This window comes from Mytilus californianus, unplaced genomic scaffold (assembly GCF_021869535.1).
Source record: "Mytilus californianus isolate M0D057914Y unplaced genomic scaffold, xbMytCali1.0.p SCAF_1, whole genome shotgun sequence".
Taxonomy (NCBI): domain Eukaryota; kingdom Metazoa; phylum Mollusca; class Bivalvia; order Mytilida; family Mytilidae; genus Mytilus; species Mytilus californianus.
In genome coordinates, this window is record NW_026262581.1 from 96,238,841 (window position 1) to 96,264,907 (window position 26,067).

The following is a 26,067-nucleotide window of genomic DNA, read 5'->3' on the forward strand; positions in this document are numbered from 1 at the left end:
GGGGTATAATGATAATACATATCAATAATTCTCACACTTTCAAAGTCTTTTTTTTCATTTCTAAAACTGCACAGTTCATTAAACTTTTCAATATACTTACCAATAAATCTGACAGTTTTCAGTTTGGATTCTATATTTATTTGATCCTTCTTCCTAACCTGAAATTTTAAGGATAAAAATAAATCTGTGGCTCAAAGGGAATATAATCTACTCTTTTATCTGATCTTTCACTTGATACAGTATTGTATTGGATTGTTTAATTTTCCTAGAACCCCTTTTTTGTCATTTTGGCTACACATTCGTAAACTCATAAAACCAATAATTGGATAATATTTTGTCATACTTTAATTTCATTAAATCTCCTTTAAGTATGATTTCACCCTTAAGATTTTGTAAAATGTGTGATAAAATCACAAAAAATGAACAAAAAGCAAAAAAACACAATCATACATACATGCCATCGAAAATCTCCTTTGAGTAACTGCACCAGATCATTAGCAACATCTGGCATACAGGGAAACAGAGTGGCAACCATTCTTGCATAAAAAGACAGTAGGTCATACCTGAAATAAGTATCATATAAAGTATTACTCAAAGATTAAAGTCTTAATAATAAATACTCAAGGCCATCAGAATGACATATTAGAGAAAGACTAACACATTTAAGTGTATCAAATGCTTCAAAATTTTTTAAAGTTATAAAGAACAGAGTTCCAATGTCCCCCTCATTGCACATATTTTATATATCCAAGTCCAAAAGGACTTTTTACAAATATCTTAAGAGAAATGAAGGCTTGAGAGCAAATACAATGCAATTTCCAAGGGGCATAACTCTTTTGAGAATAATTGATCAGCACTGTTTTTGAACTTGTCCAAGGCATTGCTTACATAAACCTTTAACATTAATTTGATAAAAATCTGTCAAGAATTGTACACATGGGAACACTAACAATGCAATTTTCCTTATAATTTATATTTCTAAGGGCATAACTGTTTAAAAAATAATTGATCTGCACTGATTTTCAAACTTGTCCAAGACATTGCAGATATAATCCTATGATATAAATTGATATAAATCTGGCAAGTTTTATACACATGAAAATGCTAACAATGAAATTTTCCATAAAATAAATATTTCCAAGGAGCATAACTCTTTTAAAAATACTTGTTCGTCACTGATTATAATTTGTCCAGGACATTTCTGATATATACCTATGAAATAAGTTTTTTTTTAAATCTGGCAAGAATTGTACACGTGACACGCCCAGTATTTCTATGTTCCCCACCCAAATGCGTTGCGCGGGGGACAAAAATGTCCACGAACTCTTACACTAGATTCCTGTCAAAAGACAAAAGGCAGATGCACATGACTTTTTGTACTCTTACTGTTTTTATTTGCCTTTACACAATATCAATTGGCCAATATTATTTCAAGCTGCAAATTGAATGCATCTCTTTAAACTGATATAGTAAAAACTTTTTCTTAAAACTGGAACATGAAAATAATGTCAAGGCAAAATGACATATGTCAGTTGAAGTTGAACATCAAATTCATCAAACTAGAGGCTCTAAAGAGCCTGTGTCGCTCACCTTGGTCTATGTGCATATTAAACAATGGACACAGATGGATTCATGACAAAATTGTGTTTTGGTGATGGTAATGTGTTTGTAGATCGTACTTAACTGAACATTCTTGCTCCTTACTATTATCTCTATCTATAATGAACTTGGCCCAGTAGTTACAGTGGAAAATATTTTGTAAAAATTTACAAAAATTTACAAAATTTATGAAAATTGTAAAAAATTGACTATAAAGGGCAATAACTCCTTAAAGGGTCAATTGACAATTTTGGTCATGTTGACTTATTTGTAGATCTAACTTTGCTGTATATTATTGCTGTTTACAGTTTATCTCTATCTATAATAATATTCAAGATAATAACCAAAAGCTGCAAAATTTTCTTAAAATGACGAATTCAGGGGCAGCAACCCAACAACAGGTTGCCTGATTGGTCTGAAAATTTCAGGGCAGATAGATCTTGACAAAATGAACAATTTTATACCATCAGATTTGCTCTAAATGCTTTGGTTTCAGAGATATGAGCCAAAAACTGCATTTTACCCTATGTATTATTTTTTTGCCATGTCAGCCATCTTGGTTTGCGGGCAGGGTCATCGGACACATTTTTTAAACTAGATGCCCTAATGATGATTGTGGACAATTTTGGTTAAATTTGTCTTAGTAGTTTCAGAGGAGAAGATTTTTGTAAAAGATTACAAAAATTTACGAAAAATGGTTAAAAATTGACTATAAAGGGCAATAACTCCTTAAGGGGTCAACTGACCATTTTGGTCAAGTTGACTTATTTGTAGATCATACTTTGCTGAACATTATTGCTGTTTACAGTTTATCTCTATCTATAATAATATTTAAGATAATAACCAAAAACGGCAAAATTTCCTTAAAATTACCAATTCAGGGGCAGCAACCCAACAACGGGTTGTCCGATTCATCTGAAAATTTCAGGGCAGATAGATCTTGACCTGATAAACAATTTTACCCCATGTCAGATTTGCTCTAAATGCTTTGGTTTCAGAGATATAAGCCAAAATCTACATTTTACCCCTATGTTCTATTTTTAGCCATGGCGGCCATCTTGGTTGGTTGGCGGGGTCATCGGACACATTTTTTAAACTAGATACCCCAATGATGAGTGTGGCCAAGTTTGGTCAAATTTGGCCCAGTAGTTTCAGAGGAGAAGATTTTTGTAAAAGTTTACGGACGACGGACGACGGACGCAAAGTGATGAGAAAAGCTCACTTGACCTTTCAGGTCAGGTGAGCTAAAAAAGCACTTACCAAATATTTTTTACTGAAAACTTAACCTGACTACAGCAGTGAGAAAAATAAGCTCAAGACCAGGGGAAAATGATTATCTGACAAGGTATTACCATGATCATCACCTATACAAACATTGGTTAGTATAGGTGAATAAAGTCATTAACAATTTTGAACATTGATGTTTGAAATCTCACCTTCTGCAATATTTGTTACAGCAAGATTTAAATTACCATTGTGCCTTCTGTGTTCCTTAAGTTCTAGTTCTACTGTTTGTTTAGTGTCAATGTTGGTTGGTTGACAGGAAAAATAGACACAATTCCCAAACAAAATCAATTGATTGATTGTTGTTTGCTTTATGTTCAGTGGCAAATAATCATGCATGGTCAGGATGAGAACAAATTAACAATAATTACAATAGGTACATCCTGCAATAAGGGGTCAACTTGGATGGTGGGCAGGAAATTTGGAATGCCACTGGAGAATATGATATATTGGATAGACAGAAATTAAGCCTTGTAACAGGCCACCTACGAACTACTCCAAGAGTTGTTGCAACAGTTCTTAGTGTGCAGAGAGCATGACACTCTCTTTCTACAAAAGGCATCAGATTTAACATCCCAATTCTGACCAGGCATGGCTGCAAATTTATACAACCCACACAGCCAACTTTGGCAAGGGTTTTACTGCAGGTCAGAGGAAGACCATGGGATAACCATATCTCTATACCCCAGTCAATCCTTGGGATTTCCAAACAAGACACCTAAGGATGCACATATAAGTAACCATGTTAACACCAAGTGATTTTACAGGAAACCAGATGAATGCACAAAAGATCCAATTGATAGCAGCAACTCACACTGACCCTGTGAGGCAGGTAGAATGAACAATGAAAGAATCAACCAATTAAAACAATGCTATATCAATTATCATTATCTTACCTAGTTCTATGTACTGTAAATAAAGCTTTTACTAATTTCTTTCTGTTCATCTTTGTGTTGAAGTTCATACAAAACTCTATTGCAGCCTGGAAAAATCAAATGAAATAATTACCCAACATGCTATCAAAAATTTGTAAGGGTTCCGCGGAACCCAGTGTCTCACCTACTTTTGCTGTTAGTCGTTGGCTCAACAAAAATGGGGAAAAAATTATTAAAAATTTTCCTCTAGATACTATCTTTAATTGTAAGAAGCTTCTATCCAAGTTTGGTAAAAATCCAGGATGGTTTATGAATCTAATAAATGTTTTAAAAACTTTAACTGCAGACTGTATGTAATGTTAACTTGAAGAAAAACTAAGTCCATTTATAAGTAATATACAGAAAAACAGGAAATAAATTTTTACAAAATTTCCTTATAGATACAGCTTTTGATCATAAACAAGCTTCTGTCAAGTTTGGTACAAATCTAGGATAGTTTAAGAAAGTTATTAAAATTTTAAAAACTTTAACCACAGAGTGAATGTAATGTTAACTGGCAGAAAAACTAAGTCCATTTATAAGTAAAATACGGATAAACAGGATTTTTTTACAAAATTTACTTCTGGATACTATCTTATGATCATAAACAAGCTTCTGTCCAAGTTTGGCAGAAATCCAGGATAGTTTAAGAAAGTTATTAAAATTTTAAAAACTTTAACCACAGAGTGAATGTAATGTTAACTGGCAGTGGCAGAAAAACTAACTCCATTTAAAAGTAAAATACGGATAAACAGGATTTTTTTTTTTACAAAATTTACTTCTGGATACTATCGTATGATCATAAACAAGCATCTGTCCAAGTTTGGTAGAAATCCAGGATAGTTTAAGAAAGTTATTAAAATTTCAAAAACTTTAACCACAGAGTGAATATCTGTGGACGCCGCTGACGACGACTGATTGTAGGATCGCTATGTCTCGCTTTTGCAACAAAAGTCGCAGGCTCGACAAAAATAACTTACTGTGGTGTGGATTCATTATTATTCGTTGGATACCAATTTTCGTGCATTTCTTGGTCACAGGGGAACCACAAATTTAAATGTTCAATGAATTACTAATTTTCTATAGGAATGTATGCAGACTTTTGCCAAACCACGAAATAAAATATCCACGAAAATGCAAGTTTTCCTCATTCCACGAAAATTGGTACCCACGATAATAAATGAATCCACAGTATATAGTTTCATTTAAGCAAAGCCATTTAAAGTAACCTATCTGATCAGAACTTAAGCATTCTGGCAAAAGTAAACAGAAACAATATTATAAAATAAGTAAGAAAGCATCAAACAATTGAAACATGCTTTTGACTAGATTACCCAGCTTATTGGTCTACATATTGGAGGAACATCTTTTTTAAATGACTAAAATGATCATTTTATATTTTCCAATTGGAAACTCTTTGAATATAAAATTGCATTACCTTTGCTTGAATTTTAATATGATGACATGGTAATTTTTTCAATACAAAGAATTTGTTCGAAATTATTCACAAACGGATGATTTAATTCTATGATAGATTGTACTGTAAATTCACCATTTTTGCTAAAATAGTGAGAATAGAGAGCTTAATTTTACTTTTTGTGTTTTTCTCATGAAAATACACAATAACATATACCGCCTTAAAAATGTCAAACATCAAATTTTCTTCTTTATTTTTTTGGATTTGACCCCTTAAAAGTTCTTACAAAGATAAAGGATTAATGTTTGTCTCAGATTTAGGGAAGGACTGTACCCTAGACTGATGCCCTGTAACAAATCTGAGGAAGGACTGTATTCAAGACTTATTCTCTGCTTTCAGATTTTGGGATGGACTCAACCTTTAGATTCCTTGTTAGCTCAAATAGGGAAAGACTGTATCACGTACTTACTTTATCTATTAGCTCCCTGTTGACACAGTTGGGAAGGGACTGTACATAAGCATCAAATTGCATTTTCATCAAACTTCCTGTATCAGTATCTTCCTCTGTAATGAAAATTCAAAATCAATTTATAGTCAAATTTGTCACCCACAAATGCTTAATTGGAAACTAAAAGTACATTCAATAAAAATCTTATAATTTGAAAGTTTAATTAGACCATTTCTTGGTCTATTTCCATTAGGACTCAGTTCCTAATTTTCAATATTTTACAGATACATGCTAAAAAATTCATTCTTTTTCAACCCCAAGTTTCTTTACTTACCCTCTCCCTCCTGTAAAAGAAGATCTACATCTGTGGATTCTTCCTCCTTTCCATCTTGTTCCTCTTTACTCTCTACTTCTGCAATCTGTTGTTCTGTTTCCATTTCTCTTTCTACATCTTCAATCTTTAGGTCGAACTCATCTGAGAAACAGAAAACAACTCATATATATGTCATGTAGATTTAAATATACATAGGTTTTATTCTTGAAAAATGAATGTAATAAATTGGCAAAATACTCAGAAAACTGTTCACATAACCATGCAAATCAATCATTTCTTTAACATTGCAGATTTCAGGAACCTTTACTCTACACATTTCCTGATCATAATATCTTTTTTTTCCATCATGTATCATGGCAACAAAACTGTATTTACAAAAAATTGAAAAACACATCTAAATACTGAATCCAAGATATGTGTTTATATTTCAGGTAAATCAAAGATTTGGTCAATGTACAATAATACCAGATAAGGAAATTACAGTCAATCTTTGTTATCATGAAGTCAGAAATATAATGAGATACCCATAGTCTGACTCAAACGAATATCCGAAATTTGACAGTCCAAGGGACACAACTTTTGATTAGCTTGGTAAGGCTATAATAAATAAAGATGGATATTGGTCAAAGATAGATATTCTACATGAGATCAATGTATCTGTATGTAATGGTCATTTATTATTACAATAAAACTATATGTTTTTTTTGCCTCTTTGTATTTTTCCTGTGGTTTTCAGCCGAGAGAATAATTTTGTGACATTTTTTCACAGATATTTTGAACAATGTATTTGTGTCTACACTTTGTTTCCTTACAGGTTTTTGAGTGGATTTAGTGACTATTTTATACTGTACTCATTAAATTACCCAAAGACCAATTAATATTAAAGTGATTTTAAGTTGACAAATCCTCTTATACATTTGACGCTATTTAGCAATAAAAATATGAATTGTATTAAAAGATTTATTAATTATAATCATATCAGTACTAACAATATAATTGTAAATCTGGCTCCCCTTTCCCCCTTTAAAACACAACAAAACAAAACAAACTAAATACAAGTTAAAAAAAATATTCAAGTCTTCCTGTTGTATATTAAAGATATTTTAAGATTTACCAATGTTTTCTTCTTCTCCTGGTTCTTTTGTGGTCCCTTGTTCACTGTCTTTGAAACAAATCTGAAGATTAAATGACAATATTGGTTACATGATGTTTAACATTACTTTTCATATATTCTAACAATTATACCAGGAGGAACAGTTTAATAAGTGAAGGAAGCCTGGGTACCTGTAATTAACCACAGATCTTCAGATAGTTGGCAATCTCTTTCACATGCTATTAGAAAAGTGTGTATTATTTTTGTTTTGGCAAATGATTACTGTGAGACTCAAGTAAAAACGTGCTGAAGTGATCATAAACATATATGACCCTAATAAAAGTATTCTTTATCAGTAGGCATCTTTAAGTAAGTTTCAATGGTAATGTAAAGATACTTTCAATGAGTAGTTATTACATTTCAAAAGTGTCTATCTATGTTCCATGTTCCATGTGACATTGTATAAAAAAAGGACATCTGTTTATCATCAGAAATTTAGTTTTCTGACTCTCTTACTGTAAAATCAAACCAAATCAGAATAATGACCACCTTCAATGATAGAACTTGATAATCCTTTCCTTAAAGAATATATGGTATTAATACTTACACCAGGTATAAATGCTTTCAAATCTGGTAGATTTTCATAGAAGACTCTGGAGTCTTCATCTTCAAATAAAGTGGTATCTCCAACATACTGAAACTAAAGTCAATGTCAAGATTATAAACTTCTGAATAAAATTCATATCATATTTGATATCAACTGCCCTGTTGGCCCTAAAAAGCTTTTACATAAAAAAATCTGTAAATATTTAGCAAATTTGTATAAATTTCATAGAAACATATTCATTTATGCAAATGGAACTAGACATTGGTCTCAAAAGCAATTTTATTTGTATAAAAACCAGTAACATTATAAGTGTTATACATTTAGCAAGAGAATAGATGACTACTTAGACAATAACTCAATAGAATCTTCAAGAATATTGTTCTCGTTCCTTTAGTTGATTAAAACACTGAACAATCCAATTCATAACTCTTAGGGTTAATTCCCTTTATTATTCACAATTTGTGAACAGTGTATATTTTCTATTTCAATTACAACTCATAAAAGCAGTGGACTTAGATAAGTAGTAACACTGATGAACCAACAAATAAACAATGACATCAAAGAACATCAAACAAAACAATACTAAGCCAACTAACCTCAGCATCTTTTTCTGGGTGATAGATATCAAATCCACTTTCATCATCTCTCTTTATATCTGTACAGAAAAAATACAGTTTTACATCAAAGACAATATATCCAACACACATATTACATGTGAAGTTTTATTACCACCTGTTATAATTTGTAAATTAAGTTTTATAGACATGATGCCTTTGTAGTAACTACTTCCAACTTTTTAATGAAAAATTATTAAAAATATATAGTTTGACATATAAATGATATTAATAAAAAAATACTGAAACAAAGACAAAAATAAACATTTAAGCAAATCATGGTCTTATCTAACAATAAAAAAACATGACTTAATAAATACCTTCTTCAGGTAAATCTGGCAAATCTTCATCCAACAAATCCTAAATGGAAAATAACATTTGTTATTATTCAATTAAAACTATTCCCCTACCTCAATTCAAGACCTTTCAAATAGAGAAAAAAAACTTGTATCATATCCATTTTTTCATGTAACTGGTCAGTTCAGTTTTAAGTTTTAATTAACCACAGGTCATAATTTGATTTGTAAATCAGGTATTGGAAAATTTTAAAAGATTTAATACAGTTTCAGGGGAGATAACAGTTAACATGACAATGATCTTTTATTATCCTGTTGTTATTAAGTTTTTTTATGATCAAAAAGGTCGAAGACAGGTGAATCCTGTCTAATGTACATGTTGACCTTACATTGATCCCATATACCAAACGGTTTATCCTAAAACTCATAAAAGAGAAATTCACATGACAAAAATCTTATGCAGAATTTGAAGAAAAAATTTGAATAAGAAAACGTAACGAATATGGCATACCTATTAGAAACAAAGCAACAAAATACATTCTACCTAAGGCTATAAAGAATACTTACAGCAAATACTGAAGTGTTGGTAAACAGTTTCTGGTACCCAGTCAGTAATGCATCATAATGTTCCTTTCTATCCTGACTTATCTCCCCTTTAGTGTGAAGGATTTTCCTGTTTTGTCTTTCAACTGACTTCAGTTCTTTGTGGTCTTTTATCAGATGCTTACAGAGGGATTGGTAATAATCTCCAAACAAATTTCTACAATTTTTTTGTCTTTCTGGTGTCAGCATCTGAGATAAAATTAATTTTATGAAATAATTTTAAACAACATTATCCTTATTTGATATAAATATTCAACGATATAATAATGAACACTTAAAATTGAACATTCTGCCTTATTTGATATAAATATTCAACGATATAATAATGAACACTTAAAATTGAACATTCTGCCTATAGAAGAAGTGTAATCCATAGGACTACACATTAGAACCAGCAAAATCTAAAAACTAATATCCTGTCTAAAAGATTTCAAAACATACACAAACATTCAATACAAACTTGTCTTTCTATGCGTTTACAAATTAATATATGTTTAAAAAGATTCATCTATATCATAATTTCAATGACAGATGAGGAATTCAAATCTGACAGGATTATAAGTATAATTTTCTATTACTTGCTTCAGACTAATAACCTTTCACTAGCTATGACCTATACTGTTTTATTAGTTGATCGGTTTTTGGTTTGTAGAGATAAATTCAAACTGCCCTTTGGTAAAATATACAAGCAATTGGTATTGTGAAAGGTCAAAGCCTTTAGGATAAGCGCAGTAAAAACAAGTTTCACTTTGAAGTATATATATTCAGTACTTACTGATCTTTTGGGAATGTCTCCCCCATATTTCTCTGACAGAAGTCTGCAAGTATAAATTCCACAGTTATAAATGATAAATGAAAAATTTCAATTAACCTCCTCTAATATCTTTATCTGAACTTATGTTATGTGTATCAAATTTATTTACACTGCATCAATATACATGGTATAGAATCCTTTGCTTACTAATTTCTCTACTTATATAAGTATAATATATATATAGGCTATTTTCCAAATGAAACAAGACTGTTGGTAAGATTTGGATATTCTGTATCAAAAGAACTGTAATTTGCTCAAGCTTTTACTTCAGAGACAAAAAGATGCAGAAAATACTCAACAAGAATGTGTCCATAGTACACGGATGCCCCACTCGCACTATCATTTTTCTATGTTCAGTAGACCCTGAAATTGGGGGCAAAACTCTAATTTGGCATTAAATTTAGAAAGATCATATCATAGGGAACATGTGTACTAAGTTTCAAGTTGATTGGACTTCAACTTCATCAAAAACTACCTTGACCAAAACCCTGAAGCGGGACAGACGGACGGACGAATGGACGAACGAACGGACGCACAGACGGAAAAACATATTGCCCCTAGGTGGGGCATAAATCTCATGTCCAAAGTTGTTTACTAAATTTTACCATTCTTTAATGCACACAGTTTCAAGTCTGTTTTGAAGCTTCATCTGGCATTAACTTTGTATCAGATCTGTGTAATTATCTCAACAACTTAGTTAAATAGGGATATATTTACCTGAACTTTCTTGGTATCAGACCTGCATAATCTTCACCACAATGTTTGCAAAAGCTGGTCACTATAGACAGATTATTATGTCCGTCTTTGTCATTATTCATTAGTAGTCCAAGTTGATTTGCTAACAGTCCCAAACCTTCTCTGTGTTTGATTACACCAACAGATACCAACTCAGCAAAGAACCTCAAGTCAACCCTGTATTTACTTGGATTGCTGATCTGTAATGAAACATAAAGTAAACAAAACAAAGCCAAGAATATTACATCAACTCAATATTGACTTTGGTTGGTGATCTGATATCAAATTTGTAAGTTAGTATTGACTTATTCATCATCATAAATTATGTTGTGCAGTTTTAGCAGCCTTCTTAATAATATTTGGACCAATCAAAAAATTTAAAAATAGCGATGTTCCCATAGGACAGTATAATTTCTGAATTGGTCTTATTAGTACCCATTTACTTAAAAACAAGACAGAGGCATATCATACACTTTAAATTGGAAAATTTATGTTACTGGTTTATTTTTGCTTATTTCGGAATAACAATGTAATCACAAAATTATCCCATCACAAAAATTTTATCTTTATGGAAGTCACATATTTCAATTATTAATCCACCACTTAGTAAGTAAATTAAAAAATAATCCAACTCCTAACAACAAAGAACAAAGACTTTAAACTTTCTAAACTACAATGAAATAATTAAATCAAAAACTAAAGAGCCTGTAATTGCTCAACCATCTTTACTACAGACTTTTTTAATCAAACCTACATACTTTAGATCAATACAGAAATATACTGATTGTAACTACTATAATCCAAATTCAAACTTCAATGAAACATGAAATTTTTCCATAGCTTGCACTACAAGCTTATTAGAATAGTTTGACATTAAATTATCTTAAGAATTACAAAATTCATGAAGAACCATCATTTCAAAAACTTTCTGTAAAGAATATTTAAGGATGATGGTTATGAAGATGGTTAACCCAAAGTATAATAAAACAAAATAAAAAATTATCAACATGCATGCAATTAACTTACTTTACGTTTATTAATTACTTTACCAAAAAGTATCTATTAAATTAAGGTCTTGATTGTTAATAGCATAAAAAACAAAGAAAAATTTAAAGAATTAGACAACAGCAAATTTTCTTATATTTTCATTTAAAATACAAATGAAAGAAATGTTACCAAGATTAACTTATATGAGCTTGTATTTACCTAGAATTTATACTTTTTCCTTTGATGTTCAAGTAAGTTTGGATATATTAGAAATAGGGCGAGCAGGATGTAAATCTGGCAAATAGTAATAGATCAGGATATATGCACCAATTTATCACCCACAGGCAGTATATGTAGATTGTCATAAAAAGTTTCTATCGAACTCTAATATGGCTTATTTATAAGGTTCTCTGTAAAAAGCCACTTCAAGTTTAGATATTATTAAAATCAACCACAACAAAAATGGGTAAAAATTAAATTATTTAATGCCCAAAAAGGCGCAAGCCAGGGTCGACTATGCAAGGGCTGTATAGCCAGTCAAGGTCGTTAAAAACTTCCATTTGTGAACAAAAAGGGGAAGGTGTCAGTTAGGAAACATGCTCTGAAGAATAAGTGAAAATGCAAATTAGGCTCCATAAATGAGATACGAAAGTATTGTTTTAGCACTTTACAGTAATACAAATAGGTTACACAATAAACCTAATATGTATTCACATATTTCTTGTATGTGATAAATTCTATTTCCTATACAATAACATTTTTTTTGTAAGGCAACTTTACCTTAGATTCACCCAAGTTCTCCTTAGTAATTTTCGTTTCATGAACAATATTTTGTAGAACTCTTAATGATAATTGATTACTACATATATAACATATTAAAGATAGTTATCCAGCAAGTTAGGTTATTTTCCTATCTGAACAAATATTGATAGGTATTTATATACATTTGTATATAGTTCTTTTTGTTTCTTCATTCTTTAATAAAACTCCATAAAACTCTTAATTCAGGTGTACTCTTATGTTTCTGTCACATTTTTATAACATGCCAGTAATATATATTTTCATTAGACGCAACTGTTACTACAACATGCAGGATTCCATAATTTTAGCTGGAAAGTGCAAACCTAACCCAGAAAGAGGGCTCTTACACAAGTGCTGACAAATTACTTTTCATGAAAAAGGGAAGGGTAGGGGAGAGGCAAGTTAAACTTTTTGGGTTATAGGAATAACATATTGGGAATAAGTTACCCTTTATTAGTTAGTGAAATGGGTGTATAGGAAATTAACTAACCTTTTCATCTTTTTTATGGAGTAAATATTTCTGCCAGTTTTCCATCAGAGCAATGGGGAAGTCTGTATATCTCTGATACATCAAACTACAGATTAGTACAGCACATGGAATGTCAGACATCTTCAATTTAGCTTCTGTAATGGCTGCTGCCTATAAAACATCACTAGTATTATACCAAACATTTCATTGAATTTAGTCTGCATTCTACAAGGAAGGATCAAAAGAAGATAACAAATGTATAACACTACAAGACAATGTTTGATTTATAAAAACCAATTCTGTGAAAATATTGTTGTTTGTGGTATTTATGTATATTTTTTTGTCCACAGTTAAATTTTTAATACATCCAAAATATAAATTTTCCTTTAATCAGTTTATTCAGGTATGAAAAATTTTAAAGCCCTTTTACAAACTAAATTTCCGTTTAAAAATTTTGTTTGTTATGTATGTTACCACATACAAAATGTATTCATACTTACAACTTCACCAACATATTTAGTCAGGTTCAATGCTTCAAAGTCTTTCACTAGACTGTCTTTCTGACCTTCAGTAAGATTTCTCTGTAAATATAAAGATGAAATTATTGCATTTCTTTTAATGGAAGTAATATGTTAAAGGGACATTAGCTATGATTAAGGAGCAAAAAGTGGAATATTGAAATAAAATGTCGCTTTTTTCAGTCAGTTTGGTTCAATTTTGTCAAAAACATTGCATTTGTATAATTGGCTAGCAAGTCAATAATTCAATCTCATTTGAATCTGTATTCCTGCAACATTAATTTGACACTTAGCTGGAGATGGGTTGTGCATGAGCTAAGCGTGTTCAGTTATTTAAAAGAAAAGAATGTCAACATTAAAACCTGAAATAATGGGGCCACCAGGAAACACCATCTCGTTGACTGTTACTGCCCACAGAAAATCAATCATATGCAGGTAAAACCACAATTTTTTTTAAATCTGTGACTTGAAATCAAACAGACCCAGAAAAATCGTCATTTATACTATTTATACTATTGCACATGCTTGTCTGTCTGTCTGTCTGTCTATTTATATTTATGTTTATATCAGATTTTAGGATCACTGGCAGACTTGGGAGGTCATTCTAACTGTACATACGATGACATCTAGTCTTAAATATGCATGAAATGCTGATACAATATAAAGAGTCCATGAATTATTAATTGTATCCTATGGACTTTTTTGTAATTGGGATAAATGTTTTAGAAAAAATGAGAATTTAAGTCAAATTGATGATCATGAATTTGACAGCTATTGCCCCTTTAAATGTTAAAATGGACAAGTTGGAAATGATTGGGTTTCTGTTTTATATACTGTAAACCAACTAAATTTTGCGAAACATTTATATTTGCAACTGGAATAAAATGCTCCGCTGGGCGCAGCTTGATACGACCGCAGAGGTCGAACCCTGAACAGTTGGGGCAAGTATGGACACAACATTCAAGCTTGATACAGCACTGAATTTGGATTGTGATTAAATATTTGACACAGCATAGGTTTCTGACACAGAATGAATGTGATCTAAGAACTTAAAAAATTTTAATTTACCTATTCAAACCATATCATTATTATTTGCTTTTATATATAAATCAGAAATAACCAATTTAAAATGGAAAATTTTAAAGAAAAAAAGGAAAAAAAAAATCCCCCCCCCCTCAAGATTCATCACCCCCAAACTCAATCCCAGACTTCCCTTTGTGGTATGGTATCTTGCAGTACAATTTCAGAGAGATCCATACACTTGAACACAAGTTATTGTCTGGAAACTGGAAAAATGCTTGTTTTTTGGCCCCTTTTTGGCCTCAAATTCCTAAACGTTTACGGCCATTACCCCCAAACTCAAACCCAGCTTTCCCTTTGTGGTATGGTATCTTGCAGTACAATTTCAGAGAGATCCATACACTTGAACACAAGTTATTGTCTGGAAACTGGAAAAATGCTTGTTTTTTGGCCCCTTTTTGGCCTCAAATTCCTAAACGTTTACGGCCATTACCCCCAAACTCAAACCCAGCTTTCCTTTTGTGATATGGAACCTTGTAGTACAATTTCATAAAGATCCATACACTAACACACAAGTTATTGTCCTGAAACTAGAAAAATGCTTGTTTTTTGCCCCTTTTTTGGCCCCTAATTCCTAAAATTTTGAGGCAATTACCCCCGAAATCAATCCCAGCATTCCCTTTGTGATATGGAACCTTGTGGTACAATGTCAGAGAGATCCATACACTAACACACAAGTTATGTCTGGAAGTTACAAAAATGCTTTTGGCCCCTAATTCCTTAACTGTTGGTACCATAACCCCCAAAATCAATCCCAACCTTCCTTTAGTGGTATTGAACCTTATGGTAAAATTTTATATAGATCCATTCACTTAAACAAAAGTTAGAGTGCGAAAACCAATGTGTCTTCGGACAACGACGACGACGACACCAACGGCATACCAATATACGACCGCAAAATTTTTTTGCGGTCGTATAAAAATAAGGCGAATATAAAAGGTCACAAAAATGTAAAAACCTGAATCTTCCCTTATCTAAATACATTAATAAAATTGGAAACTTTCAAAAGTAAAAGTTAATCAATAAAACAACATATGCACAACTTTGCATGAAGGGAAGCAATGTGTAGTTAAGAATGTGTCATTCTATTTTGTAGCAAGCTGCTTTCATCTGATGTTTGCTTTTTTATTTCAAAAACAGACTAAAACATTCAAGAAATTCCAATCAGTAACACTTCATACATGTATATATATTTGACCTCTACTTAAATTTTTTTTTACATCAAAGTAATTAATCAACCCTATTGAGATCTTTATAATCAGTATAAACTGTACAAACCAGTTTCTTGACAAATGCTGTATTCTTCTTCAAATTGGAATCAAGTTTCCTGAAGAAAGCTTCATCTGGTCTGTTTTCTATAATATGTCAATCAAAATTTTAATAACAATTTACAACATTTCTTTGTATAACTTTATGTAAAAGTTTTATTTATCCACATAGAGAGTGAATCTAATAAAATGCTTCGCTGGGGCGCAGCTTGATACGACCGCAGAGGTCGAACCCTGAACAGTTGGGGCAAGTATGGACACAAAATTCAAGCTTGATACAGCTATGACTTTGGATTGTCATTAAATATTTGACACAGCATAGGTTTCTGACACAGGATGAATGTGGTGTAAGAACTGGAAAAAATTTAATTTACCTATTATGGTGGAATATCCATAAACTAAATTGTTTGTTAATTTCAATATATCAAAGAATATGTAGAATTCAATGTTTGATGTAATGTAATAAAGTTGAAATTTGGACCGTTTTTATCAAATGTGGACCAATTTGGTAACATGTATAAATAATCAAAAATCTAAATACATGGGAGCCCATTTAAATACATCATAAAGGTATTAAAATAGAAAGTGACATCATAGTCATGGCTAAAAATAAACAAAAATCCTTAATCAGCAACATTTAAAGTAATATCTAAAAATAAAATTCCTTTGTAACCATAAAAGCCCATTTAAATACATCATAAAGATATTAAAATAGAAAATGACATCATAGTCATGGCTAAACATAGCAAAAAACCCTTAATCAGCATCATTTAACAGTAATATCTAAAAATGGAAGTTACATCATAAAGGTATTAAAATAGAAAATGACATCATAGTCATGGCTAAAAATAAACAAAATCCTTAATCAGCATCAGCAACATTTTATAGTAATATCTAAAAATAAAATTCCTTTGTAACCATAAAAGCCCATTTAAATACATCATAACAGATATTAAAATAGAAAATGACATCATAGTCATGGCTAAACATAGCAAAAACCTTAATCAGCATCATTTAACAGTAATATCTAAAAATAAAAATTTCTTTGCAACCATAAAAGTAAAATAGAAAATGACATCATAATCATAGCTAAAAATAAACAAAATTTTTTTATTGGCAAATTTTAAATGGAGTTTATTATACTAAAACAATAAATTTGCAACCATAAACATGATAAAACCCCATTTAAACACATCATAAAAGTATTAAATAATTCAACTACATCATAAGGCTATAAAAATAGAAAATGACTTCATAGTCAAGGCTAAAGGTAAACAAAAAACCTTCATCAGCAAAATTTTATATTGGCAAATTTCCAATGAAGTTTATTACACTAAAATTGTTGGCAAATTTCCAATGCATTTATTAACAATAAAGTTATTGGCAAATTTCCAATTTACATAATTTAAAAGCAGTGTAGATGAGATATTTAAATGAGTTTGAATTACCAACCTTACACTGCTTTTAAATAATGTTCTTTACTCAATTATTTGTCTATTAAAATGGAAACCCTTGTTTTTTAACCTTTTTTCCCCTTATTCCTTAAACATTAGAGCCATAACCACCCCCCCCCCCCCCCCCCCCCAAAGCCAATTATTACTTTCCAATGTAACCTAAATTTCCAATATACATAATTTTAAATTTCAATTCCTCATGATATATAACCGTATCATTATTATTTTCTTTCATATATAAATCTGAAACAACCATCTTTAAATGGAAAATTTTAAAGAAAAAAAAAGGAAAAAAAAAAATCCTACCTCCCACACATTTTTTCAACCCCCTTTTGATTCATCATCCCCCACCTCAATCACAACCTTCAATTTGTGGTATGGTTCATTGCAATACAATTTCACAGAGATCCATACACAAGTTTTTGTTGCAAACTAAAAAAATCCTTATTTTTGACCAATATTTGGCCCCTTATTCATAAATGTTTGAGCAATTAACCCCAAAACTCAATTCCTACTTTCTCTTCGTGATAAAAAATAACTAACTTAAAATGTAAATTTTAAACAAAAAAAAAAGGAAAAAAAAAAATTACCCCTTTTTTGACCCCCGCCCCCTTATGATTCATCACCCCCACCCCCCTTTCCCCCCAAACCAAGCTCAATAACAGCCTTGCCTTTGTGGTATGGTACCTTGTAATACAATTTTAGAGAGATCCATACACTTGAACACAAGTTATTGTCTAGAAACTAAAAAATGCTTATTTTAAACCCCTTTTTAGGCCCCTTATTACTAAACGTTTTGGGCAATTACCACAACACTCAATTCCAGCTTTCCCTTTGTGAAATGGAACCTTGTAGTAAAATTTCAGAAAGATCCATACACTTACACACAAGTTATTGTCATGAAACTAGAAAAATGCTTGTTTTTTGCCCCCTTTTGGCCCCTTATTCCTAAAATTTTGAGGCAATTAACCCCAAAATCAATCCCAGCATTGACCCTTTGTGATATGGAATCTTGTGGTACAATGTCAAAGAGATCCATATGCTAACACACAAGTAATGTCTGGAAGTTACAAAAATGCTTATTTTCGGCCCCTTTTTGGCCCCTAATTCCTTAACTGTTGGTACCATAACCCCCAAAATCAATCCCCACCTTCCTATTGTGGTATTGAACCTTATGGTAAAATTTCATAGAGATCCATTCACTTAAACTAAAGTTAGAGTGCGAAAACCATTGTGTATTCGGACGACGACGACGACGACGACGACGCCAACGTCATACCAATATACGACCTCAAAATTTTTTTGCGGTCGTATAAAAATAAGGACATAATCATATATGTAATGATTTAATTCTTTCAGGGATGAAAATTGAAACCGCTTTTTTTTTTTTTTTTTATTTTATATCAGTATCAAGCAAGTTATCAATAATCACAACTTGTCAACCTTATGCTGCTATATGTTTTGGTAATCATACAATATAAGTAAAATATGATGTTGTCATCATTACATTATAATACAAGAAATGATTGTAACAGGATGCTGTTACGAAGTCTCCCAAACGAAGCTCCCATAATTCGTAATTCCCAGTGTCGCCTGACATTGGACAAAGTCCAGTGAAAATTGGTTTGGTCCAGTAAAGTTAATGCATTAGTGATGCCTGGGGACTAACCGTGTATATCATTCAAATCATCTTGGCATGACAAACCAGAATATATATGGTTTAGGGGTGGGGATCTCGACCATTTACAAGATACTAGAACATTGGGGGTGGGGGGAACCCCTGGGGACTGACCCTATACATCATTCAAATGTTCGAGAAACGACGAACAGGAATATATATGGTCTAGGGGTGGGGATCTCGACCATTTACAAGATATTAGAACATTGGGGGTGGGGGGAACTCAGTGGGGACTGACCGTATACGTCATTCAAATGTTCGAGACATGATGAACAGGAATATATATGGTTTAGGGGTGGGGATCTCGACCATTTACAAGATATAAGAACTTTCTCAAATGGCAGGGGGTGGGGTGACCCCTGGGGACTAACCCTGTATATCATTCAAACCATCTTGGTATGACAAACCAGAATATATATGGTTTAGGGGTGGGGATCTTGACCACTTACAAGATATAAGAACTTTCTTAAATAGAAGGGGCTGGGGGTGACCCCTGGGGACTAACCCTGTATTTCATTTGATGTGCTTTATCATGACAAACCAGAATATATATGGTTAAGGGGTGGGGATCTCGACCATTTACAAGATATTAGAACTTTCTCAAATGGCAGGGGGTCGGGATGACCCCTGGGGACTAACCCTGTATATCATTCAAACCATCATAGCATGACAAACCAGAATATATATGGTTTAGGGGTGGGGATCTTAACCACTTACATTAGAACTTTCTTGAATGGCTGGGGGTGGGGGTGACCCCTGAGGACTAACCCTGTATTTCATTTGATGTGCTTTATCATGACAAACCAGAATATATATGGTTTAGGGGTGGGGATCTCGACCATTTACAAGATATTAGAACTTTCTCAAATGGCAGGGGGTCGGGATGACCCCTGGGGACTAACCCTGTATATCATTCAAACCATCTTAGCATGACAAACCAGAATATATATGGTTTAGGGGTGGGGATCTTGACCACTTACAAGATATTAGAACTTTCTTAAATGGCATGGGGTGGGGGTGACCCCTGGGGACTAACCCTGTATTTCATTTGATGTGTTTTATCATGACAAACCAGAATATATATGGTTTAGGGGTGGGGATCTCGACCATTTACAAGATATTAGAACTTTCTCAAATGGCAGGGAGTCGGGATGACCCCTGGGGACTAACCCTGTATATCATTCAAATCATCTTGGCATGACAAACCAGATTATATATGGTTTAGGGGTGGGGATCTCGACCATTTACAAGATATTAGAACTTTCTCAAATGGCAGGGGATCAGGATGACCCCTGGGGACTAACCCTGTATATCATTCAAACCATCTTAGCATGACAAACCAGAATATATATGGTTTAGGGGTGGGGATCTCGACCATTTACAAGATATTAGAACTTTCTCAAATGGCAGGGGGTCGGGATGACCACTGGGGACTAACCCTGTATATCATTCAAACCATCTTAGCATGACAAACAAGAACATATATGGTTTAGGGGTGGGGATCTTGACCACTTACAAGATATTAGAACTTTCTTAAATGGCATAGGGTGGGGGTGACCCCTGGGGACTAACCCTGTATTTCATTTGATTTGCTTTATCATGACAAACCAGAATATATATGGTTTAGGGGTGGGGATCTCGACCATTTACAAGATATTAGAACTTTCTCAAATGGCAGGGGGTCGGGATGACCCCTGGGGACTAATCCTGTATATCATTCAAACCATCTTATCATGACAAACCAGAATATATATGGTTTAGGGGTGGGGATCTCGACCATTTACAAGATATTAGAACTTTCTCAAATGGCAGGGGGTCGGGATGACCCCTGGGGACTAACCCTGTATATCATTCAAACCATCTTAGCATGACAAACCAGAATATATATGGTTTAGGGGTGGGGATCTCGACCATTTACAAGATATTAGAACTTTCTCAAATGGCAGGGGGTCGGGATGACCCCTGGGGACTAACCCTGTATATCATTCAAACCATCTTAGCATAACAAACCAGAATATATATGGTTTAGGGATGGGGATCTTGACCACTTACAAGGTATTAGAACTTTCTTAAATGGCAGGGGGTGGGGGTGACCCCTGGGGACTAACCCTGTATTTCATTTAATGGATTTTATCATTTAGAACATTTTCAATTAAAAAGATTGTGTCTATCACAAACAGTTTTCAATTTATAATCATTTGAAAATTTTAAAAAATAAAATCCCATAGGGTTCTATAGTAAAACCCTCTTTTGTTTTTGCCCCTCAAAGTACCCCTTTATAAACCCCATTGCACAAACAAAACCCTGATTGCACCACTAGACATGTTAGTCTAACATTTTGTGAAACCCTAAGTTAATCTGACAAGCGGTTTTGGAGAACGGGTGCGGACAAGTTCAAATTTCAAAGCGGCGGAAGAGGAAGAGGAAGAGGAAGAAGAATAATAATAATAATAAGAACTGAGCAAAAACAATAAGTCTTCCCAAACTTCGTTTGGGAGACTTAATAATATAATAGTGTTTCAGTTTATGATTATTGCCTTACACTGACAAATAAGTGGTTTTGTTAAGGTTGGAATATCATGAATATAAAAACATTTTTTTTACAGTCAAATCATGACAAAAGAGTTACCTCCTATTGATGCATTTTTCTCTCTTAATTTGTCCTTCACATCTTGTTTCTCTTTGTTTTCTTTAATGAAGTCACTAAGACATTTCTGAAAGACACAAAACAAAACTTTATTTTTTTCATAGTTAACCTCCCAATAATTTGATCTTGCAGTCAGATATCAAGGTTTATTTTTGTTATTGGATAGTCATTTTTCAAAGTCTATTTAACCTCAAAATATGAACCCTTGGAACTGTAAATCAACAATTGATAAATCTTTATTTTTAGGTCACAATATTTTCTGTACAGTGATAAGCTCGTCTATTCTCAATTCATTACAGTAACAACATTAAGCTAAACACACCTTTTCATCTTCCAATAATTTCTTTGCATCTTCCTCTTCCTTTTTCTACAATGGAATCAAGATTCATACAAGACATATATGATATTGACATTTGTCAATCACTAAAGATTGTATGGTGAACTCTAGATCACCTTATTGTTTACTTGAATAGCTGGATTATGTCTCAGTGACATTTACCACTCACCTCCTTTTTATTAATACTTTGCTGCTCTAATTCTCTTAAATATAATTTACTATCAATTTTTTAATTTTGTTGTTGTTGATATGTTGGTTGACATGAGATAAGTGTTATTGATGATTTTATTTATCATTAATAAATATAAACTATTTTCAAGAAATAGCAATCAATTTCTCCCACTTTCACCCTTCTACTCTAATAAAAGCCAGACATGATGATATTCACATTCTTCCTTTATCATGATAATCCAGTGAATTGTCATGTTTGAGTCTAATTTTCACTATATTATTCATCAGGATTTTAATGCCAGAATTATTCTTGCAAAAAATTCAACATCAATTCAATTTACTTTGAAAGTAATTGTGATTGAGTTTTTTTAACTATTAACTGTCTTAGGTACTTTGATTTGAAGAGTGATCCAGGAGTAGACACCTAACAATGTTCAGTAGTTTTCTTTTAGAGATAATAAACATGAAGATCATTAATACAACAACACTTAGTTAACAATATGTTATTGGTTGGTTTCAACTTGTTTGGCCATGTAAGATGGCATCTTCAAAACATAAAAGTATCACGAAAATACACTGCCTGATTGAGTGTACAACACTACATACACCGACACCCCCCCCCCCCCCCCACCCACCAATGATTCCTGGGCATAGTGTAAATGTTTTACCCATGGTAAGACAAAATGGAACATCATAGAATAAAGAATGGAAAAGGAAAATGTGTCAAAGAGACAATAACATACATAATTTCCTTCACTAGAATTCAAAGTATTTACTCCACATAAGAAGGTATGTATCTATTCTGTGAACTGACTAATGAAATAACTTATTCAAACTTACACTAAACTGTTGGCCTTGTCGGAGTATTTTTATGTTTTATATACAAAATCAAACCTTCTTTTCTTCCTCTTTCTGTTTTATTTCTTCCTCTTCCTTTCTTTTTTCTTCTTCCTTTTTCTTTTCTTCCTCTTCTTTTTGTCTTTTCTGTTCTTCTTCTTTCTGCCACTGTGCCTCCAGATCTGATGCAGACTTCACATGCTTGGACTTCAGGTCTGGTAAAGGTGCAGATTTCTTTCCACTGAGAAAATAGTATTATTACTGTTACAGAAATAGCAATATTTAAAAATCTCATGTCAAGCCTACAAAAGATACTGCTTTTTAAATAGAATGCTGCAGTGAAATTATGATAATAATCATCACTGTAGACATCTTTCATCTAAATTTGTTTTTGTATGCACAATAAGTTAAAACTGCATGAAAGTATAAACTTAAACCACTGAAGACTGTTTGGTGATATCAAGATTTTAACTGTGGTGTCAGTTGTTGAATTACTGTTTCACTGTTTACAAACAAATCCTTTTATTCATAAGAAAAGTAGTTAGAAAATATGTCAACAAAAGACATCATGAGATTTCAACATGAAATGGAACATTATAATGAAACTTAAATCTGGACAGATGGCAGGGCCAAAAGCTACCTTTCATTATCTTTCAATGGCTTTGTATTACTGTCTTTTGTATTCTTTCCATCACTTAACCTAAATAAGTAAAAAATACACACAAATTGAATAATATTAAATAATAAGGTACTAATAAATAAAACATAATCAAATCTTATTTTACTCATTTCATGTCTTTTATAGGCCTAAAAATTAGTTTTTCACATATTATGAATTCTATCTGTCCTCCTTACTTAAAATTAAAGGACAATAGGTATATTCTTTTCCAAAACAAAATTAAGTGATAAATGTTCTCACCCCTAGGATATAAAAGCTTTTTTACTGCTATGAGACAAGCTACACAATCTTTTTCACACCTATTCAAACAAGCATTCTGTGAGTATTGCCTGGCAATACATAGTCCCCTAACGGTTAAAAATTCATTGTACTGGAACAAAATGCTAACTTGATCTATAACTTGTCATGGTGTGAACTATATAACAAATATCTAGTCAATATCTTCAACATGTTCAAGCAAAACGAAAAAAAATGTGGAAAATTTATTACTTTTGTGAATTTTCTAAGTCCAAGGACCATAACTCTGCACAAAATCATTAGACCAGACCAAAATTCGAACTTGATCTGTAACTTGTCATGATAAAACTATATAACAATCATTAAATCCATATTTTCAAGCGCGACAAAAAAAAGTGTGGAAAACTGATTATTTGCGTGAATTTTCTAAGTTTAAGGACCATAACTCTGCACAAAATTGTCAGACCGGAACAAAACTCGAACTTGATCTGTAACTTGTCATAATAAAACAATACACCTAAAAGTGCAAACCTAAAGTCCCCTTCAACTTCGTCGGTAGGGGACTATTTAAAAAGTAAGCTTCAATCTAATTCTTTTTTGTGTATATAAAGCATTGAGTAGAAAGTTTAGCATCTACTATAAAAGAACGGTCTACAATCTAAATTTTAAACCTTCAAGACCGTACTTTAAAATAAAATGCTTCGCTGGGGCGCAGCTTGATACGACCGCAGAGGTCGAACCCTGAACAGTTGGGGCAAGTATGGACACAAAATTCAAGCTTGATACAGCTATGACTTTGGATTGTCATTAAATATTTGACACAGCATAGGTTTCTGACACGGGATGAATGTGGTGTAAGAACTGGAAAAAATTTAATTTACCTATTATGGTGGAATATCCATAAACTAAATTGTTTGTTAATTTCAATATATCAAAGAATATGTAGAATTCAATGTTTGATGTAATGTAATAAAGTTGAAATTTGGACCGTTTTTGTTCAATGTGGACCAATTTGGTAACATGTATAAATAATCAAAAATCTAAATACATGGGAGCCCATTTAAATACATCATAAAGGTATTAAAATAGAAAGTGACATCATAGTCATGGCTAAAAATAAACAAAAATCCTTAATCAGCAACATTTAAAGTAATATCTAAAAATAAAATTCCTTTGTAACCATAAAAGTCCATTTAAATACATCATAAAGATATTAAAATAGATAAAATGCTTCGCTGGGCGCAGCTTGATACGACCGCAGAGGTCGAACCCTGAACAGTTGGGGCAAGTATGGACACAACATTCAAGCTTGATACAGCTCTGAATTTGGATTGTGATTAAATATTTGACACAGCATAGGTTTCTGACACAGAAAGAATGTGGTCTAAGAACTTCAATTTTTTTAATTTACCTATTATGGTCCAATGTCCAAAATCAAAATACATGGTTAGATTCAGCATATCAAAGAACCCCATATATTCAATTTTTGTTGAAATCAAACAAAGTTTAATTTTGGACCCCAACTTGGACAAACTTGAAAACTGGTCCCATAATCAAAAATCTAAACACGTTTAGATTCAGCATATCAAAGTACCCGAAGAATTCAATTTTTGTTAAAATCAAACTAAGTTTAATTTTGGACCCTTTGGACCTTAATGTAGACAAATTTAAATAAACTGCTTCGCTGAGCGCAGCTAGATACGCCCGCAGAGGTCCAACCCTGAACAGTTGGGGCAAAAATGGACACAATATTCAAGCTTGATTCAGGTCTGAATTTGGATTGTAATTAAATATTTGACATATTATAGGTGTCTGAATAAATGTATTCAAAGAACTTGAAATTGGTTATATGAATTGAATTTATGTTCAATTAAAGATTTCTTGCTGTTGTGCAATACTTAGTAAATCTGTTGTCAGACTATAAACAAATAAAGTATAATTAATTCTCAATGTCATATTAGAAATTTATGAAAATAAAAAGGGAGCTTACATCAATAGATATAAACAATTCACCAAAGTTTCATGAGAATTGGTGACAGCATTTTTGAGTTATTGTCAGAAAACTGGAAAATCACCCCTTTTTAATGAATAAAACCCCATAACTCAGAAATGTAAAATGTAAAATTTATAAAATTCTAAAGGGAGC

At 32.3% G+C, this 26,067-nt stretch overlaps 1 protein-coding gene across 2 annotated transcripts in view; it reads right to left on the reverse strand.

The window, feature by feature from the left end:
- LOC127710239 (regulator of nonsense transcripts 2-like) overlaps nucleotides 1–26,067 on the reverse strand; it is an 85,114-nt gene that overhangs the window by 40,233 nt on the left and 18,814 nt on the right. For both annotated transcript variants that reach the window (XM_052216009.1, XM_052216017.1), the window contains exons 3-21: nucleotides 23,646–23,705; nucleotides 23,063–23,246; nucleotides 21,983–22,027; nucleotides 21,643–21,727; nucleotides 15,892–15,968; nucleotides 13,516–13,596; nucleotides 13,037–13,186; nucleotides 10,741–10,958; nucleotides 9,985–10,027; nucleotides 9,174–9,398; nucleotides 8,631–8,670; nucleotides 8,293–8,351; nucleotides 7,697–7,789; nucleotides 7,111–7,171; nucleotides 5,997–6,137; nucleotides 5,684–5,778; nucleotides 3,780–3,865; nucleotides 455–563; nucleotides 101–158 (exon numbers count right to left, since the gene is read on the reverse strand). In XM_052216009.1, the coding sequence (XP_052071969.1) occupies nucleotides 101–158; nucleotides 455–563; nucleotides 3,780–3,865; nucleotides 5,684–5,778; nucleotides 5,997–6,137; nucleotides 7,111–7,171; nucleotides 7,697–7,789; nucleotides 8,293–8,351; nucleotides 8,631–8,670; nucleotides 9,174–9,398; nucleotides 9,985–10,027; nucleotides 10,741–10,958; nucleotides 13,037–13,186; nucleotides 13,516–13,596; nucleotides 15,892–15,968; nucleotides 21,643–21,727; nucleotides 21,983–22,027; nucleotides 23,063–23,246; nucleotides 23,646–23,705 (1,910 nt within the window). The remainder of the gene's footprint in view (nucleotides 1–100; nucleotides 159–454; nucleotides 564–3,779; nucleotides 3,866–5,683; nucleotides 5,779–5,996; nucleotides 6,138–7,110; nucleotides 7,172–7,696; nucleotides 7,790–8,292; nucleotides 8,352–8,630; nucleotides 8,671–9,173; nucleotides 9,399–9,984; nucleotides 10,028–10,740; nucleotides 10,959–13,036; nucleotides 13,187–13,515; nucleotides 13,597–15,891; nucleotides 15,969–21,642; nucleotides 21,728–21,982; nucleotides 22,028–23,062; nucleotides 23,247–23,645; nucleotides 23,706–26,067) is intronic.